The sequence below is a fragment of the Anopheles coustani genome, chromosome 3 (genome assembly GCF_943734705.1).
Source record: "Anopheles coustani chromosome 3, idAnoCousDA_361_x.2, whole genome shotgun sequence".
Classification (NCBI taxonomy): Eukaryota; Metazoa; Arthropoda; class Insecta; order Diptera; family Culicidae; genus Anopheles; species Anopheles coustani.
Genome location: NC_071288.1, coordinates 32910460 through 32930788, shown reverse-complemented (window position 1 = coordinate 32930788; position 20329 = coordinate 32910460). Strand labels below are relative to the sequence as shown.

The 20329-nt window shown below is 46.8% G+C and overlaps 1 protein-coding gene across 2 annotated transcripts; it reads left to right on the top strand.

Annotated features, from left to right (window-relative positions):
- Nucleotides 1–270: 270 nt before the first annotated feature.
- On the top strand, nt 271–20148 carry LOC131271361 (protein tramtrack, beta isoform). 2 transcript variants are annotated; one of them, XM_058272764.1, is made up of 5 exons: nt 271–529; nt 1374–1762; nt 12438–12918; nt 13213–14473; nt 17392–20148. In XM_058272764.1, exons 3-5 carry the CDS (start codon nt 12781–12783, stop codon nt 18786–18788), a joined length of 2796 nt encoding a protein of 931 aa, XP_058128747.1. In that variant the 5' UTR covers nt 271–529; nt 1374–1762; nt 12438–12780; the 3' UTR covers nt 18789–20148. The 2 variants fall into 2 exon arrangements, with proteins under 2 accessions (XP_058128747.1, XP_058128746.1); XM_058272763.1 differs by lacking the exon at nt 271–529 and having other exon boundaries at nt 562–1762.
- Nucleotides 20149–20329: the final 181 nt, after the last annotated feature.

Here is a 20329-nt window from a genome sequence, read left to right as displayed (position 1 = left end):
CCCGCCTGCCGCTGGCCGACCGCGCCGAGCTGTGAGACACACGCGTCTCATGGGTGTGTGAGTGCGCAGAAGGGGTCGATCCCTGCAGCGGAAGAGGGGGCCACTTCGCACGGAGTCCGGGAACGCGGACACGCGGCGTACTGCGCGAGAGTGTAGTGTGTGGAAGCGAAGTCGCAAAGCTAAAATTAACACACGACCGAGTCAGTCGAACTTGCGTCGCGGTCTCGGCAACACACGCGCTTTCGCAGGAGCGCAGCCGTCGAACGGTGGATCCGTGTTTCATAGCGATAGGGAGAGCGAGAGGAGCAGCAGGAGAGGAAATAAAAGAATCAAATCAAACAACTTAGTGTATTACACAAGCGCGCTTCTGTGTGTTCAGGACATTGGGGCGCGATAACTGTCCCGACGAGTTTAGAGGTTGACAAAACCGCACCACACCACCAACATTACCGAATCAGCGCAGATATCCCATTCCGCTATCGGGAGTGCACAGTGTGCTAGATGGTAATAGTGTGCGATAAGAGAGGAGGTTGGTGTGAAAAAGAAATCTACACCGGCAACGGTGCACAGTAGGCTATGAGCCGTGAAAAAGTGTAAAACGTTTTTGATCGGTGCGGATGAGAAGAAAAGTGTTCCTTTTCGTGGAAAAAAATTAGTACATGTGGTAAATCGCCAACTGATGTGTGTATTTTCAAGTGAATAACAGATAACAAAATTCAGTTTCATTTGAAAAAAGATTCAAAACGTCAAACATACTTACTCCAGGATCAAAAAATCACAGCCTTGCTCCAACCGATCCTTCACCGGGGCGCGGTTTCTCGTCGTTTTCTGTTAGTGTGTGACATACTGGATTTATCGCGTTTCTTCCCGTTTCTGTACCGTACTACCAATCCTTCCCGCCCTGCCGCTCGGTCGCTTGAAACGCCAAGGGACGAGGGAGAGGAGAGAAAGAGCACGTCAGTTCGCTGTCAGTTGCCTGCCGACCATCATCGTGGAAGAACGTACGGCGTGACGTCACTCGTCGGTGCGGTGTGTCCTGCTTTTTCCTGTTTCTTCGGGCGTGTTTGCAGCGCTCTCTATACCCATTCATCAATTAGCATTGTCATCAGTGGCGCGGGGCCGTCATAAAATTGCGGTTTCCGCCATCCGTCGTCCAGCTGTGCCCCGTTGTGCCGTAATGTGTGTCTCGGTGTAGGGCGCGACAAATCTAAGTGAATCCGTCACTGTTCCGTCTCTTCTGGGTGTCGCCAGTGGAGTTTGTTCAACATTTCACCCCCGAACCGGGCGCACAATTTTATTGGCAATGAATTCTTCCACACCGAACGCCGGAACGCGCCGAAATTGAAACCGTTTGTCCGGGTGTTCCGCAAAAGTGTCGAAAAAGCCCCATTAGATGGAGGAAGAGTGAGTGTTGGTTCACCGCGAAAAGTTGATGAATGAAGAAACGAAAACGCGTGACCCCTTCGCGCGGTTATCGGAAAATGAAAGAAGAAGCTGAAGCAACGGTGCATTCGATGGAAATTTGTGAAAATGTTTGTGGCATGGTGATGGAAAATTAAGCTAACGAAAAGCACAAACCAAAGTTTAGAAGAAAAAAGTGATTGAAGAAAATATTTAACGGTAGCGATTAAAGTCTGTGCATCTGCAATACACGTGCACGGTTGTGTCTGGTGTGTGTGTTTCAACTAACTAGGAAAAAGAATTCACGCAGTTCAAGGATATAGTCGCAGCAAGCATCGTTTTTATAAACGCAGTGAAAAAGGTACGTGATGATGGAGCCATGACTTCGTATAGCAGTAGTATGAGTGACGTACCAACCAAATCGCCAAAAATACCCAGAAAGGATGTTAATATAACCCCACAACATACCACGTAGTGTGCTGTCTTCTCTTTTCCCGTATCCTACGCGTGGGATTTACCGGCAGGAGTGAATCTATTTTTAGGAACTCGCGTTTCTCCCCCACGGCGAGGGTTTTCGTGCAGGGTTGGCGTTCTTGCGAAAGGAAATTTTCATCCTTTGTGTAGGCCGGTTGCCCCGATGCGCAACTCGAAATGTTAAATGTTTGCCCCAAAAACGGCGCAATAGGGATGGATGCGGATTTTTCCATCGTTCGGGAAACTTCTCTTCGTCAATACATTTTCTTCGGAAACTTTCTTTTTCCACCGAACGTGGTCCATATTCCGCCCTGCCCCTCCCGTAACCTCTTTCCCTGGGAACCCTGGGCGGTGATGGGCTAAGGAAACACTTCGCACGAACAATTGAAATCACTTTTCCCAACGACGTCCGACTCTGGCTTTTCTTGGTATTTGTACGTCGATGGACCTCCGAGTTTTTCGTGCCGCCATTGTTGCGAGTTGGTTCGCTAAAACTCCATCACTCGCTGCATGTGTTTGTGGGATTTGCTTCCAGGGCCCATCTCAGTCGCTGGTATTTCTATTGTGTTACAGTTTTCTATTCGTGGCGTCCCTTTTTCCACACAAAACTCTCTGGTTAATAACTGTTCACTGTTTAATCAAAAGAAAGAGGAAAAACCCGACTGTTTTGATGCCAAAAAGCACTACTTAGGGATGGAAAAAGTAAGCCCTTTTCCGCTTGATTTGCCACCGCCATCGGTTGCTTTGATGTGACAACATTCCTACACGCTTGATTGGCACTTTTCCTGTTGTTATTTTCACAATTCGTTTGTAATAAGTTGCTTTTAATTGGCTCTAGCTCCGTTTCTTTTGAAAATGAAGTTTACGATAGTAAGTTTCCCACCACGACATTTCCACTCCGTGTGAACACTCAGTTTCCAGGATATACATTTTCCTTTTTGCGTCACAAATGTGGCGTGCCCTCTGGTATTGGACACAAATAGGATTGCCGGCGTGGAAAAGCTAACTGTGAAGCCCCAAATGTCAGCCAGGATGGGAAAGGACGACAACTGAGCACGCATGGATGGTTCGATTTTCTGTTCTCGATGGGAGAAAAGGATAACTATCGTATTTCAGCTAGTTGTCGATGGTCCATATACCTGGAGGAAACCGTTTCCCTGGGACCAAAGGCGGCGGATGTGTGCTGGAAGCCTTTCAAGGACTCGCCCGGTAACAAAACCATCATCAACGTCGTGTGTCCAGGAGGTTGAATATCGTGAAAACTAAAACTGCCGTTGGAAAGGAAGTTAGTGGGGAAAAAGAAACCACGAGGCAAATCCCTTGAGCCTTTCGTCCTACGTCCATCAGGAGAAAAGGACATATCCAATTAGTTGCATACGTTTCGTTTCGGAGACGGACAGGCGGTGGTTCGGTTGGAAGGACGACAGCGAAACCCCTTACGCTCGATGGAGACACGTGAAATGTGTGGGTTCGCCATGAGGCGGCGAGTCCTCAAACTGATGTTTTACCCGTGCCACCCCAGTAATCCTATTGCGGTACACATCCTGGAAAAAAGGGAAAATAATGGAGCTCGTTGAAACATGTCGAGGAGACCTCACAAGAGTCGACATATAACGTCAGTAGCGCATACATTGTTGGAGGTAGATTAAAAGCTAGACTACATAACTGGATCCAGGACGTTGAAACCATATCCCGTTTCAAGGACCACAAGGACTCTGTGGCAGCAGGGCGTTTCTGGTGGGGTTGCCTTTCACCCGTATTTCCTTTCCCTTGAAAAAGGATTATGTTTTCAACGTTGTTATTGAACATCGTCGTCTGGTGGAACTGTTATATGTTGTAGGTTATAAAACAAGTAACACAAAACACAAATATCTGTCTACCTTTGTATGTTGTTGTTCTTTTAGGAGTATGATTTTCTTTACCATCTCCTGAGAACAACAATGAACAAGGAATTAAAATGGGAAGTGTTGTACATGACTGCTTAATTCATTCCTCTTGCTTAATCCGATGGGAACTTAGTGATTTCTCTCCCCCAGTTTCTCGTTTCTTGTTTTTATAATTTATCTTTCCCTCTCTCGACTCCTCACACCGACGAGATCAGACGTTCTCAAGGACTAGTTGTGGTTTGAATCTTGTTTTTTTTTTTTTGTTTTGTTTGCGTGGCATTCGTTCTCCTACACCCCGCTCCCCTCGGAACCTGTTTTGCTGGCGTGGGATGCAGTTTCTCAAACCAGCACCCCCCCCCCCCCCCCCCCTTGCTCCCCCTCTCCCCAACACTATTATAGTTACAGCAACCGACGAACGATCGGGATCTTTCGTACAATTCCCACGAGAAGGAAAAATCGACTTGTCGAGTGGTGAGATTTTCCTCCTCAAAATAGCAACGAATGTAAATAAGAAAATGAAGAGCTGAAATCCTACCTTAGGGGTTAGGGAGATCCTAAATGGGGTTTCAAAGGAAGAAAACCCGTGTACACCAATCGAACGCAACGGGCCAACGCCCTTTTGCCGATCGAATGGGCGGGCGAGTGGAGTGAAACCAAGGAGCTTCCCTTCATTCCACCGTTTATGGTTCCTCATAAGAAAACGGGAGTTTGGGTGGGTAAGTGGGTGGGCGGTCGTCTTGCGTGTAGCCCTCTCCGTGATGCGTCGGAAAAGGGATGCGATCGCGAGAAATCAAGTAGTGACTAGATGAGAAGAATTGGAATATGTTGGAGTATGTGTGAGAGGCGAGATAGTTCAGAAAATAGAAAAAGCATAAGGAGAGAGAAGGAGTCCGCTGGTGATGTGGCTTTCGGTTCGATACTGATGATCCTTCGTCCTCCATCGATACGATGGTGATGAGTATGATGAGCTAATAGAAAGGGCTTGACGAGAGCGTGACATTAAGAGAAATCAAGAAAGACGATATGCTGTGATGTATTTGTTGAAGAGAGAATGATCCTCTTTCGAAGGCGGCTTAAATACCGTTTCTCAAACAAAACGTTCCAATTGAACTCTGCTCTAGAAAAGACACAGAATGGCCCTCATAGGGGGCAACTTCTAAAACCGAAGGTCTGGTGATGCTCCTCCGCTGGAAAATGCTCTCTCGCATCATATCTCGAACGATCTCGTCTCTCGTTGGGGGGTGCATTTCCAACCCCCTTTTCACATAAATATGCTCTCGGGCTTTACGGTGGTATGCGTTTGAAAGCCTCCAGCAGCTTCAACTAGATATATGTGTAACAACACAACTACTACTGGGGGGATGTGCTTCTACTACTACCACCTAGGAGTGGTTAGAGCCGATAGGAATGGATCTGCTACTAATAATTGTACGTGACATTTGGCTTGAAGCACCCCCCGGGGCAACCGACCCATCTTTCCTCCCTTTGTCCAACCCCCCCTAATTGTATCTGAGTTTTCGGTATTCCGGTCGCGTCCCAGCAATAGTTGGTTTAGGTGTTCCTAGTTCTTTTCCTCTCTGTAAGGCTGAACACTTCATACAACATTGCGCCGTGCACAGAAAATGGTTCACGTTCGGTTTGCACGTACGCGGGGATGATGCATCGTGTTGCGGATGTGGATAAGGAGGAATGCGGAAGTGGGGAGAGGGGACCTTGCCAAGCATCACCTAACCTATGGTAGTCCCTTTCAGGCTGCATTCCTCGAATAGATTCATCTTAGCTGATCTTATTTCTTGACTACAAAGAGCAATGAAGTAGGAATAAAGTTCGGTTTGGATTAGGTTTAAGTTTATTTAAACAACAATACGCTTTGTTTAATATCTTGGCTATCTTAAATAATGTTTTTAAGCATTTTTCACAGTGCATACAAATAGTAAATATTGCCAATGCGAAAAGTAGCAAATATAAAAGGAGTAATTTATATGAAACATACATCATATTTTATTATCAGGTTCCACCTCGCCTAAATATATATTCACTGATTTTGATTGGTGGAAAAAAGGAAGGACATTATTGGTCCTTTGGAAAGGAGAATTAGCCTTGCAGGGCAGAGCTATGCGCAAGTGTGATAGTGTGATAGTATTTCTTCCCCTTGCAATCAAAATCGTATCCATAGAAACATTCAACCAATCCGAATCCTGTAATCGAGTCTGCATCGTGTTAGTTTTTCCCCGACCAAACAAGAAAGATTCCTCCTCATCCTCACCATTGTACCCTTTTCTTTCACAAACCTCTTTTCCACATTTCCCATCGGGGCGAAGCAGTGGAGATGCAGTGTGCTTTTCACATCACCCTACCACCCCATGTTCATTTGCCCTTGCTTTCCATCGCGCATTCTCTTTTGGATTGGTGTGACGCTTTCCCTCTACCACCAGGTTTTCCGCGAGTCCCTTTGTCTATCAAAAAGAGGGTCTATGCTGTCGAAACAATACATCGCGTTTTCCCCCCTCCTTGAACCGAACGAACGTTCGAAAGTGTATGTGTGTGTGGTTTCCTTTTTTCCCAGCACAGACAGAGCGAAAGTATCTCCGTATAGCGCTGGGAATTATTACGGAGGGAGGCTTTTTGAAGGGGGTGTTGGATGCGTCGGATTCATCTTTCCTCTCTCTCTCGGTATGCTGTTTGCATGTTGCCTCCTTTCTGGGTCCGGTTTGAGTGTGTATTTGTGTGTATCGAGGGGAGGAAAAATCATGCAAGCGGAAAAATTCAAAATGGCGTCTCTTCCTCGGGCGTCCTGTTTTACATGGTTGCTGGGGGGAGTTTTCAGTGATTGATGGGGTGATGTATATATGATGGAAAACAACACCTCGTTGCTCCAAAGCCATGTTTGTGTTTAACATAAATCCTTATGTTGTTTTTATTATTATTGGGAAAATGATGTGTTTTTCCCTATGTTTGATAAAGCGCAGGTTGATGAACGAGGGAAATACGAGAGGAGGGAGCTGACATTTTTACAAGCTCTTTTGTAGTGGTGTTCAGCGGCAGTACCTGTTGGCCGGGGAAAAAGAGAGTTAGAAAAGGCGATAGAAATCAATCAACAGTTGTGTGCGTCATGCGCGGGTACAAGGAGCTTAAAGTTGCACAATTGCGCACCATTCGTGGTAATATCCCTCAGCTTCCGAATAATTGAAATGTAAAAAAATGGATTGTCTGGAGGATGAGGAATATATAAATGCAAAAACTGAAGAGTGAGGCAATTCAAAATGCTAGTATAGCCCCCAGGGGAGGGGGGAAAGGGAAACCGATCTCCGTGGGATTTTCTAACCCCCCACTCCCAAGAGAGAGAACTCCTATTGTTATATGGTGGTAAGGGTGGCGGAAGCTGGCCGGTAAGGTGAAGCGTTTTTTTTTCAGCAACAAGTATAAACGAACCTCCTTCCTTAACCCTTCGTGCACTTGCTTGCGTTTCCGTTCAGTAGCTTCAAGAGCAGAAAAAACCCTACATTTCATTTTGTACTGCATTCAGACAGTTTTACAGACGAGAGGCTAAAAGAGGTGGTGTAGGGTATTGAAAGAATGGGTTGAAAAAAAAAACAACCCGCATGTACGCTGCAGGCCCCGATGAGATGCAGTTTGCAGTTGTTGGCAGAGTAATTGCTGCCACGGCGACATCGGGCTTCCCCTCCATCCCTTGGTGGTGTTGTGCGTTCTTCCCTTCCCAACCTGAGTCCCCGGTACCCTTGAACACCGTGTTCGATAACAACTAACGATGAGTGTTTTACTTCTTTCTGCTACCACAATGTTGGTTGGTGTGACAGGAATAATTTCCCCCGGTAGAGTTGAAAAACTAGCAGCCTTCAAAACGCTCTCTCAAAGGGGGGCTATACACCAGTGGGAGAACGAGAGACGACTCTAAACACTGTGTGGGTTTAAAACTGACTGTTTTTTTATACAGTACTAGTGGTCCCGTTTTACTTATGATCCTCATAGTAGTTGGTATCACGAGAATCCGATTTTTCCCCCCTTCAAACCGTTTGAACCGAGATTGTTCGTTATTGAAAAGATGTTTGTCTCCTTGGTCGCCATTATCATCGTGTCCGGCGCAATAGGAACAGGTCTGCTCTATGCTTCAATGCCAACCCTCCCTTATAGTGGTCCCTTAAGAGGAACCTCTCTCGACCACTTCTCGAACCTATCCGTCCCTACAGCGCCATGATTCGAAGGCAAACTCGCCCATAAATTTCGATGTCCGTGTCCGGTAGATGGATGCAAATCCTGATTTCTTGAAGCAGGTTTTAGTCGTTCATTTTAATACACCCACACAACCGCGATCCAACTTCCTGTGTGTATGTGTTTTGGCGTAATTATTCGCTTTTCTAGTTTTCCGGTCGCTATCGAAAAGAAAACAACAATTGTGATATTGATATAAAATGATGTTAATTTAATTGGGTTGATGAAAATAATAACAAACCCCTTTTGAAGTCTTCCGGCGCTATCAGAAATTGATAGTTATAGTTTCTTTCCCATGTGTAATTTTTTTTTTTGTTAACAAATAGACGTTCAGTGGCGAAGCTCGTCCCGTGGCGTAATGGTAGTTGCAACGTTTCGCGGAGGTGTACATCGTAGGTTCAATTCCCGGTTGTGTTATCATGGTTTAAAAGCGATTTCCTTCACCCCCAACAGCCGCTTATATTGCGGACATTTGGTAAATGGTGCATCTAATGATCTACGTCACGAATTACGTTGCAGCGCCAATTGTCGTTAGAGAAGAAAAATCGTTGAATACAATAATTATTGCATCATTTTAGGATTTGGAAATACCCAAATCATCCCACCAGAGTGAGTTTGTCTGTCGGTTTCCTGATGTGTTTCACTTTGGGTTGGGGCTGGGTGCTTCGTGTACACTTTGCTCCGCAATTGCTTCTTCCCGCGACCCCCGTCTTACCGTCACCAGTACTCTTCCTCGCATCTCCCTCGATACAGAGCCACCACACGGACATTGGTGCATGCAACAACACGGAGGTTGGAAGATTTTTCTTTTTTTTTTTCAAATGCACTCTCGACCATGGAATGCACACGAAACACCAAGCGCATATCATAAACACACTCCACTCACACAAACGACGAGGGAGAGACCATAAATGTGTGTGGGGCCGCCGCTGCTGCTGCTGTGGCGGCATGTTTTATTGCTCGCGGGGGAGTTTGGTTCACGGTTCGCGCGTAGATTATTTCAGTTCCACCATTTTTTTTTGTATGTGTTTCGTTTTGTTCAATGGATGTGGGTGGAATGGGTTGGTGGGAAAGCTGAAGTTGGTCCAGAAAGGCACTTAGGTAGGAGGAGCGGGGACGACACGGTTTTAGGAGGGAAGCGAAGGATGATGGTGGAGAGGATATGATGCTAGATTTAGATACTACCAAGCGCGCGAGATACACTACTATACACGATGCCGCAAACCGGCGTAAAGTTTTCCGTATGCGTGAGATCGCTACAAGTGGTTTGTTTGATAGAGAGAACGAGAGACAGGGATGGAGAGTCGTCAGGAATAAAACGACATCCCGTGCAGGCGGAAAAAGGGAAGGGACGGGGTGGAGTGGTGGCATTTTAACCATTCCACGTACAGCCCTTAAAAGATCGTGATCTGGATTGGGATTTTAAAATGCGACAAACCGAGGAAGCAAAACCAGCATTCTGCTGCAAATGCTTTGAATAAACGTTTCATATCACCATCCTTATGCTACAGAGTTAAGGATAGGAACAACTTATGCAACACTACTTCTACACCTACATTATTTTCGGACGGCAATTTCCTAGGAAGTTATAAATATGCATAAACACTCGGGGAAGATCCTCCCAAAAGTGTGACGACGACTACGGGGAATGGTTACGTGTTGGGACCTTGACTGTGCTGGAACGATTGGACGAAAACTGCGCCGTGTTGGAAAAAATATGCTCCCCCTGGGTGTGGATTTTGTTATTTTAAGTGCACCACAACACATTTCCTTATGAGCAAGCACTCAGGCTAGGGAGCGAAGTAGATGACACGGAGATTTAATAACGATTCTAAGACTAGGACAGAAGAGAAGGAGGTGGTGGCTTGAAACTCCTACAGTCCTCGTTGCTGACACCTACGTTTAAGGGTTTTTTTCGTCTTATTCTGTCAATATTCACTCTCTCACCCTCTCCATTCTAAGCATACGCCATGCAGAGGGAAATCACTCTTTGCACTGGGCCATTTGGAGGAGTTTGTTTTATGATGGTCGGCTGTGGAGATTAGAAAATTAAGAGACACAGGCGCACGATGATTTCTGGGTTTTTGAAGGGGAAATAGGGTGCAAAGAAACTCCTTTGCTAAGGAACTCAAGGCCAAGGCGCAGTACAAGACAGTACGGAATGACTGGTCAGGGAGTGGTATTTTACATTGAAAAGTGGGAAAATCACATAAAGCATGTTAACTGTTCATTACTTTTTTGGAATTTGCATTGTTTAGGAGACTGAATAAAAGCAATGTGTCAGATTATAATTGCGATTAGATCTCTTTAATCATATTCTGCAACACATAAACAAAAATTTGTATTGTTTAAAAATTTGGCTTAGCGATCTCCATAAGTCGATCTGCAACATTATGCTAAAGCGGAATTCAACTTCCCTTTTTATTATTTTGGTCCCCTACTCCTTTACACTTGTCTTAACCCATGATCCGGTTTTGGATTTCCCATACTGTTCCTCGAGTCCATGTTTCTCGATTTCGTAGAAGCAAAAAATCCAAAAATTAGCTTCCTCTGACTTAGGATTTTTGTTACGGAGGGGTTTTTTTAAATGTAAATTTGTCAGGTTTTTCATTTAGGTAGTGCTTTAAACAACTTCGAGGGGAGGTGATACAGGCAATCACACGTAGAGCGAAGCGCCATCATCTCTGCTCTCGTTATCGACCGTCGATTAAGGGGTCACTGGGACACACCATCAAGCACACACATGGCCACACAGCACACAACACTACCTGTTGTGTACGTATGTTGGTTTCAGTTTTTGTTTGTATAACGCTGCTGTGGCCCTCTTATGCTAAGGTAGCAGCGCCGCGCGAGTTCGCGGTTTCCTCCTCCGGAGTATGTTATTATGACATCGACCATCAGCCGCCAGCGTGGGGCCCGCGCGATCTCTTGCCCTCTTCTTCACATCTTTGCAGATGTACGTGTGTGTGTGTGTGTTGGTAAGCGAACCGTGGATGGTCAAAGATCGGGGAGGGTAGCAGCGACGATTTGTTGATGATGCGGTAATAAATATGCATTCAGTTTGACAGGTTGACAGGTTTGTGAAGGTCATGATCATGGGCGGGTTCGATGTTTTGGTGCGTGGCAGGGAGAAGGGAAGAGAGACCCGAAGGGTTGGGATGTGCGGGCTTCCAGTTTTTCGCGGTTCGTCGCTTCTTGTACTTTTCGTTCCTCCTCTTTTCGCGGTTCGTGTGTCACATGTGTGTTCGTATTTCTTTAGCTTCTGCTTAAGATGGGGGGAGGGCGGGATAACGCCCTAAGCCAACGACCGACGGACGCACCTGGATCGGCCTCATCTTGTGATGAGGTGTGGAAGAGTGTTGTTGCTGATGGTTTTATGATCAATCAAATCCCAAAACCATTTATCGAATCGATCGGAGATCTTTGTCGCGCGCGCTGTCTTATATTTGCTGATATCATAAGTGGTGGTTTGTTTACTGAATGTTCGAGGATTCAATACTCCTTAGCATTTTACCATGGATCGATGTTTACTTCTACCACTGCTATGTGCTTCTCGGGTTTGTCCTTAGTATTTCTTGCCTTGTGAAATCCACATTCCACGAAGGTGAGATTAAGTTGTCCTCGTTGTATAAATTATGGGTGGCTTTTCCACGTGTTCCAACAATTACTACAGGTTGGTGCATGTGTCATTGAAGGACATTCCAGCGTAACACTGACCTCGGGGAATAATGATGCAATTTCATAGGAAATGTTGTTAGACTAAAAAACCCATTGGAATTTCTTCCTTGTCCAAACGGCTTCACTCATCATCGGACAATACGGGGAACAGCTCCGTTGGAGTTATTAAAAGATGAATATTAAGATTCAGACGCTCAATTAGTATTTTCTTCTAAGATATATAATTTTTTTCTATCGCACATTGCCTGTTGCTACCTTCCTGCTGTCTAAATTGCTGCCAGGCAAGCGAAATAGAGGACATTCCTGGCGATGATAACGCGCCCGACCGAGCCTTATGACTCCCGAGAGCAGCGCAATGGCTTTCACAACAACACCCCACACCGTGTTTGAAGGGCGTTTTTACGCTCCCCGACAAACAGCACTCGTCCCCACGCAACCCACCTCTATCCCCTGGTGGTCTTTATCTTACTCCTCCTCCTCCAGAAAGGGCGTAATACTAAATGAGTGTGTGTGTTTTGTCACGTACTGTAATCGAAACATCGCGGGAACACGAACACAACACTATTGTATATATCGCCTATAGGCGATGAAAAAGATGCGCTCGGGGTCGTGTCTTTATTTATCTAAATGTTTGACGTAAATTTACACTTTTTGTGATGGCAGATCCTTTTGCTATTCGGCGATATTTATTATTTAAACTGATGTAAACTTGTGTTTCGATTTAAATTAACTCACTCCCTCTTTTCATTTCAACCTTCTCTTCCTCAGCTACCAAACAATCAACGTGAACTGGAAAGACTGAATCACCGCTTAGTTCAATCTGTGCTGGAAAGAAAACCACCGTCCTCCCGCGTCCGTCGTCATCTGCCACTTATCTCTCCGCCCCCGGGACGAAAGATAACAAAGGACGACGAGAAGACGACGTCTCGGGTGAGATAAGAAGAGTTATAAGGCACAGAACAGTTCGTCCGCGGTGCGGATAAGCTCCTCCATCCACCAAGAGGAGGACGATCAGGAAGAAATAAAAGCTAAAAGACAGCAGAGATAAATCTCATCATCATCATCCTGGCAAAGCGAAACGTGCATCGTAACGCGTAACAACAGCAGCAAAATGTCATCCCAAAGATTTTGTCTCCGGTGGAACAACCACCAGACGAACCTGCTCTCCGTGTTCGATCAGCTGCTGCACGAAGAAACGTTCATCGACGTGACGCTGGCCGTCGAAGGGCAGCACCTGAAGGCACACAAGGTACGGTGGGGCACGGTGTATCCTTATCCAGACCATTTCTCTTTTATCCTTGCAAATTTCTTCTCGTTTCCTATGGCTTGGTGCATGACATTGAGCTGATATTTGCACACATTGTCTGGCAAGTTAGACAATGTTTAAATGAGTGCTAGATTCTAATCTATCAATCTTATAATCTCCCTTAAGGAATTTTAAGGGTTAGCATTTTGTGAAAGTGCTCTAAATAGTTTTAGATCGTAGCTATGACAACAACCAATGCTGACTGCTTTCTTTCTTGCTTCCCACTGTTTCCACCAGATGGTGCTGTCGGCGTGCAGTCCGTACTTCCAGCAGCTGTTCGTAAACCATCCCGAGCGGCATCCGATCGTGATCCTGCGCGACATACCGTACAAAGACATGAAGTGCCTGCTGGACTTCATGTACCGCGGCGAGGTATCCGTCGATCAGGATCGGCTGGCCGCGTTCCTGCGCGTGGCCGAGAGCCTCAAGATAAAGGGGCTCACGGAGGTGAACGACGACAAACCGAACGGTCCGCCGTCTTCATCCTCGTCGTCCTCGCCGTCGGCGGGCGGTGGTGCCACGGCAGCCGCCGCCGGTTCTACCACCACACAATCCACCGGCAGTGGCGGAGGTCACACGGCAGGAGGAGGAGGGGGTGGAGGAGGCGGAGGCGGAGCTGGCTCTGCAGGCACCAGAGGAACCCACACGACAGCGTCGACCGTTGCAAGCACACAGGGTTCTGGTAGTGTTGTTTCGACAAGAAGCTACACCGACGATGGGCGAACATCGCCGGCCCTCGGCAGTATTAACGCTGGCACGTCGCCTGCCCAGTCGCAGATTGGCGGTAGCCAGCTGAAGCAACTCCCACCACTGATCGCCGCCAGCGGCATCGTTACCCGCAGCCACAGCAACAGCCTGCTGCATCAGAACCACCACAGCACCAGCGGTAGCTCGATGCTGCAAACGAATCCGCTCCTCGGGTCGGCTCTCTCGCAGCAGAAGCGCAAGCGGGGTCGTCCCCGGAAGCTGTCCGGAAGTGACACCGGTGGTGAGGGAGAAAATTTCCCCGGCGCGGACGAATACGACAGCAGCTCGATGGATGTGATGGACGTGAAGATGACCACCGGCAGCGGCGGTTCGAACTCGGGCGACGAAGAGGGTTCCGGCCAGTTGCGCATCGTGACGAGCCGCTCGGGTGAAGACGACGAGGTGGTGGTGCACCATCGGCGGCGAACGGACGATGCCGCCATCGGTGACGATGAGGACGCGATCGATGACGCCGAGGACCTGGTGGACGACGAGGAACTGTTGGACGCCGACGAGCAGCAGGATGAGCGTGAGGAAAAGGATGGCGCAACACCTTCGGTTTTGGACGACTCGATGGAAATCGGTGGCGGAGAACAACATCAGCTGGCGAATAATAACAACAGCAACCGGAATCAGAAAAGGCAACAGCAACAGCAGAACAACGTTTCCAAGCTGAGGTCGGGATCGAAGCGGAGCAAAACGGTGGCAAGCAGCAGCACCAACCTACGCAACAACGAGAACAGCATGTCCGGTAAGTACCGAGTGCCGTATTATATGTCCCATGAGAACAGAGAGAGAGAGAGAGGACACTCGCTAGTTTTATTCGCCGATGAAGGTGACCACCACCATCACCCCTTCTCCGGCAGGAGGTGGGCGAAGTGGTGAAGCAAATGTTCTAAATCTCGGCGAAGCACCACAAACAAACATTCACCACCACATCCAATACCAATCTTCCTCGCCTCTCCTTCACCATTTTCATCCTGTGTATAATAACGGACAATAATGTAAACCCACTCAAAGCTACGTTCCGCTTCCACTCATTCACCCATTGCCCACCGTTCAACACTAGAAGGGATGGTATCGTACTTCCGGTTCTCCCTGGGTGTGTTTGTGTACTACGTATGTGTTTTGCTAGGTCCCCGAAGGCACGGGCATTTACCCATCTACTACACGCTTTCATGCACATCATTCCCATGCTGCTGCTGCTTCTGTCGCTGGCTTGGAGGAGGTACCTACGCAATCACAATTGTTCATCAAACGTTACTCAGGCACACTCGGGATGTATGGATGTCACGGCTGGTTGATCCTCTGTGATCTTTGTCCATACGTTTTAGATTAGTGGCGGATCGGTCGTTCCTTTGGAGCTCTATTTTCAAACCAATGAAAACTCGGCTGTCCATCCTCTTCTGCAATGCAATGAAAACATTTGCAAAACAGCATCATTGCTTTCCCGTTGTGATGTTGTTTTTACATACGCGCGAACATCTGTTGCTATTGCTACTTTCTTTTGATGTCCGCTTTTTTTTATGTAAAATAAAATTTCCGACATTTTTTTATGTCGACTTTTAATGTTGTATTGCATCCGCTTTCTAGTGTGTATGCAATTTATGTTACACTGCATATTGCACATCACCAAACTAATGCTTGGGGAGTTTAGTAGGAAATATTGAAATGTTTGATAATACACGAAAAATTCAAATATGCTAGCTAACTAGCCTAACTATAATTTTAATATTGCTCATTTATATGATTGATGTTTTATTGGGCCTACATTATTTACTAACTTTTTGTACATATACTCATATTGGCATAGTTTAAAAAACATGGGACTGGTAAGCAATAGTGATCGCGACACATGACACACTCCTCGCGGAGCCCCTCACAAAATTGTATGTAATGTTCTAATATCTATCTTTCCCATTCGTAAACAAGCTAAAGGGAGGTTTTAAAGTCACCCACAAAAACACACACTACACAATGCTCCTCGATTACATTACGTGCCATACTCTTTGAGGAAAAAATGGGCACCTAAAAAAAGTCTGCTATTCTAGGAGATAAAGTTTTGTATCCGAGTGAAAAGGGCTCTGCACTAAACACATTTGAAAAATTTCATAAATACAAAAAACCTGTCAATAACTTTAATGTTCGCGGGGGACCGGAACGACGCGATCCACGCGTTCGCGAAAACACGCGCGCGACCTTCTCGTACACGGTTCGGTTTGGTGTTAGTGATATGTTGTTAGTTGTACAAATTGAAACCAAAAAAACACAATGTAAAAACAAAATACCACATCAAACCATACACACGCGCGCGCAGTAACCTACACTTAGCTGGTAACACACATGTCATTAGAAGGCGTACCACTGGTACGAATTGAAGCCGGAAACGCGCGGACATATACACATTTAATGAGAGGTGAGTTTCCGCTTCCCATCACCACACCGCTTCAGCTTTAGTTTGAAAAATGATTTAATTGAGGAGGAGGAGGAGGAGGACACCAGAAAGAGCCGTGAGAAGAAGAGGCTTATCCAAAGGGTTCTTATCATGATCCAAAAGTAGTAGTATTGAAGCAAGTGATTTGCAGGAGGCAGGACGTAAACTCGCATGATGATCAGCACGTTTCATCAACGACATGTGCAATTAATCTTTTTCCTACATGCTGCATTCCACGAATGATCGATCTGATGCAACATATTTAGTTGAACGTTCTAGTCTCCTTTACGCAAGATCATCCGAGAGTGTTTTGAATATGGGAATAATTTTTCTTTTACCAACGGATCAGGTGCAACTCATTGTTGTAACAGAACTGTTTACTTCACTGTTGCCTCCCCGGATTACAGCACGAATCAAATAGGCAGGTCCGCGTGTCTCGGTGAACGAACTTTAAAAAATCCCTCTAGCTTTTTGCGAGTAGGAACTGTGTTTCTGATATATTTCCTGGACAATAATATCTCTGTTAATCAAATGCTGTATAATAATGCTCATTAAAATAAGTTAAGTAATTTACTATCACAATTCACACGAACCACTTATTATTCCCCACCTGGCCATTTCGTTACTTAAGCAGTTGGTTGATTAATTGTAAAATATCATTATCGGTTGGTGCTGGCAAAACACATGGGACACATCTATCTGCTCCTTTTGGAACGCAAATATAGCTACTAATGATCGAACGCAATCGCTTAAAAAAACTATCATTCAAATGCACTTCCTTTTTGCACCATTAAAAGACACACCCACACCCACACTCACACATCCACACATCCACCGATATCGAAACGGATATGAACGCAAAATTAAATCATTATCACTAGAGCTGAAGCGGCTTGGAATTGGGGGACACAGGAATTATATTTATATGTTTGTTACCCTTTTTTTATGTTTAACTACTTACGAGTGTAAATGTCTTGATTAATCCTATCGGCATCCCCAGGATCCCTAATTCCTAAAGGAAAAAGGAGTAGAGCATGGAATGTGGTGGTGGAGCATGTTGCGTTGTAATTATATTCTTCTTTACACACCACACCATTCCATGGCTTTCTTTTCTTCCTTTTTGCTTTAACATCGTCCTTGCCTATTTTTTTATGCATTTTTGTCCTCGTTGCGTTTCGCTCCACGCTGTGATCACCTTCTCTAACCTGCCGTCTTTTTTCCACCCTTTGTTGTAGACTCGAAAGACTCGTTCGTGGAAGACGACAACGGCATCCAGATGGAGGAAACGGGAGGCGAGGAGGAGGAAGAGGACATCGAGGAGGATCAGTATGACGAGCGCGAGCTCAACTCGAGCCTGATGGAACCGCAGCTGCTGCTGGACGAGTTCGACGAGCCGGTGGAGTTCAAGTTCGATCCGCGCGGAGACAGCGGTGCGGTCGATTCGACCTCAAACTCGAGCTATCCGCCACCGCCGCTGCAGCCGAAACCGGGTCTCAAGCTCGCGGCGGGTGGACCAGCCTCGGCAGCCGGTACGCGTATGCCACAAATCTCCGTCGTGCCAACGACGGCCCTGCAAATACCGAAGCTCGCCCCGCTAACCGACAAAGCGGGTGCCCCGACGAGGGCCCACAAACGGGTGCGTCTCATGGCATCAAAGAAACCGAACGGCATGACCACCACGCAGACAATCTTGAACAACCTGAACAACAACTTGACCGAAAGTCTGATCTCAACCTCGAACGCTGGCGGTGGTGGTGGCCAATTGCCCCTGCCCGGGCTAGGCTCCGAGATGTACGACATGTTTTCGAGCAGCGTACTGCGCTCCTCCAGCCCGCGGTCGAACTCCAACTCCCCGTCCGTGAGGGGAGGGGGTGGTGGAGGTGGTGGTAGTGGTGCAGGTAGCGACAGTGGCTCGCGACCGCACAAGTACGCCGTGATCGACGACGCGGAGGGCAGTGTGCGCGATTTCTGTACCAAAGAGGGCGACCACGTGTACCGGTGTAAGGTGTGTGCGCGCGTCTACACGCACATCAGCAACTTCTGCCGGCACTACGTGACCTCCCACAAGCGCAACGTGAAGGTGTACCCGTGCCCGTTCTGTCTGAAGGAGTTTACGCGCAAGGACAACATGACGGCCCATGTGAAGATCATCCACAAGCAGGAGTTTGCGCATCAGCAATCGCCGGGCGTTGGACCGGGCGGGACTTCGCCGGCAGGAAGTAATTCCCGTGGCGAGGACAAGTCGTTCAGCGCCAGCCTGCTGCTCGGCAAGCCCGAGTCGTCGACCAACGGTTCGGCGGCCGCTTCGAACACGGCGTCGATTATCAACGCCGTCGGGCTCCAGCCGAAGGTACCGAGCGGTGGCGGTGGCGGTGGGGGCGGGGGCGGTGGCAACATCCGGATAGTGTTTCCCTTTCCAACCGGCGGCCAGTCGTCGTCTTCGGCTTCTGCGGCGGCGGCCAACACCAACTCCGGAAGCACTACGTCGTCCTCCACGGGCATCAGCATCAAGAAAGAGTTTCAGGACAAGTCATCCGCCAACTCGTCCGGTGCGAACTCACCGACCGGGTCCGTCTCTTCCAGCTCCAGCGGACTCGCAGCGCAACCGGCCACCGCAACCGTCAGTCAGTGATCGAGCACGATCATCATCATCGAGCAAGAGCAGTAGTAAACGCGTGGTTACCAAGGACCCCCACAGATCGACCCTCCGTTCTTCCGGAAGCGACGACAAAAACCCCCGGACACAACACTACACCCTGCGAAGCAAGCATTAACACACAAAACCCCACATTCACAACACGAGAGGCTAATAATTAAACGATCCGGTGGTTTGTTGTGTGTCCTAAATCCGTGGAAGGAGGGAAAGGCGAGTGGGGGAAACCGAGACACAGAGCGTCACCTCACACACACACCCCCGTATCCAGTCGTGCGGTGTGTGACGGTGGTGACGAAAGCATTTTCCGCCACTTCCCCAAGGAGCTGGCTAGAGAAAAATCATTCCTTTAAAAGGGTATTTCGTAATTTAAGAATTTGCGTTCCCTTCTCGGCTATTTTGAGGTCGAGATATGCAGATGGTGGAAGGAGATGTATTGTAGGATACTTGTGCAAGAGAGAAAGAGGCCCGGCGTCGACGACGTTGCAGTGTTTGTTTTATTTTTTGTTCTTTTAAGCTGTGTTTCTATTTTAGATACCATGAATGTTAGTCGGGAGCGCGTTTGTTTTTTTTTTTTTTGGAGTACGCTATTGTAATGTTTTATATTTTGTTTTATAAAAATTAGTAACACTACACAAAAAGTAACAGAAAGCTAGAATTGTATGGCAAATGCGAATGGGGGTGAGTTTACGATGGCGAGCAGCTTTTTTTTTTTCCTATCGTCACATTAAGGGTTGTACGTGGGCAGACGACATTTAATAATATTATTAGGGAGAGAAAATCATCCCCGAATGAACTGTACAGTAGGAGATACACAGACACAGACACCCACACCCGAGGTGGGGTTAGATTTACTTGTACACAACACAACTACACAAATGTAGCATTAATTTTGTAAACTGTTTTGTTTCCAAAGGGTACATTCACTGGCCTGCCAATGGTATCCAATGGGTGAACGAAACAAAACAACCGCTTCACGAAGGTCTTCCTCCAAAAAAGTCGGAAACCGAAACAGAATGGCAGTCCTCTCCCCCACGAGCCGCGACCTACTGGAGTGATCGTATCCAACGATCGCGAAAGTATGTCTATCCGGTAGGGTTGGGACGACGACCACGTCAATGTTTCTTTGTGTTTTCCTTTAATTTTTTAACGTTTTCTAAAAACAACACATATTTAATTTATGTTTAAACTACAATCCCCCATCCCCGAAGAGAGAACGCAAAGAATGCGGTGTTTTTCAGAAACGGGATCGTCTTCAAAGAGCTCGTGCTTTTATAAGGCGATAATCGGGTTTCCAAGAATCATCCAAGGATTTACAATAAAAAAGAAACGATTGTTATCTGTTGTCTTGTGCACTATGGTTTAACATCGAATCAACCCAAAGAATGATTCATTATTTGTTCTCCTTTTTTTTATCTTTGTTAATTATTTGTAGTGCGTCCTTTTTCTTTCTCAAATATTAAAAACACCCCACCGATATGAATCGATGGAAAGGTTGAAGGTTGATCATTCGCTCTTTT

Excerpts from the sequence above, each read along its gene's own strand:
- LOC131271361 (XM_058272764.1), top strand. The coding sequence starts at position 12,781 with ATGTCATCCCAAAGATTTTGTCTCCGGTGGAACAACCACCAGACGAAC. Across the intron at positions 12,919-13,212 it reads AGCACCTGAAGGCACACAAG|ATGGTGCTGTCGGCGTGCAG; the intron begins GTACGGTGGGGC and ends TGTTTCCACCAG. Across the intron at positions 14,474-17,391 it reads CAACGAGAACAGCATGTCCG|ACTCGAAAGACTCGTTCGTG; the intron begins GTAAGTACCGAG and ends CCTTTGTTGTAG.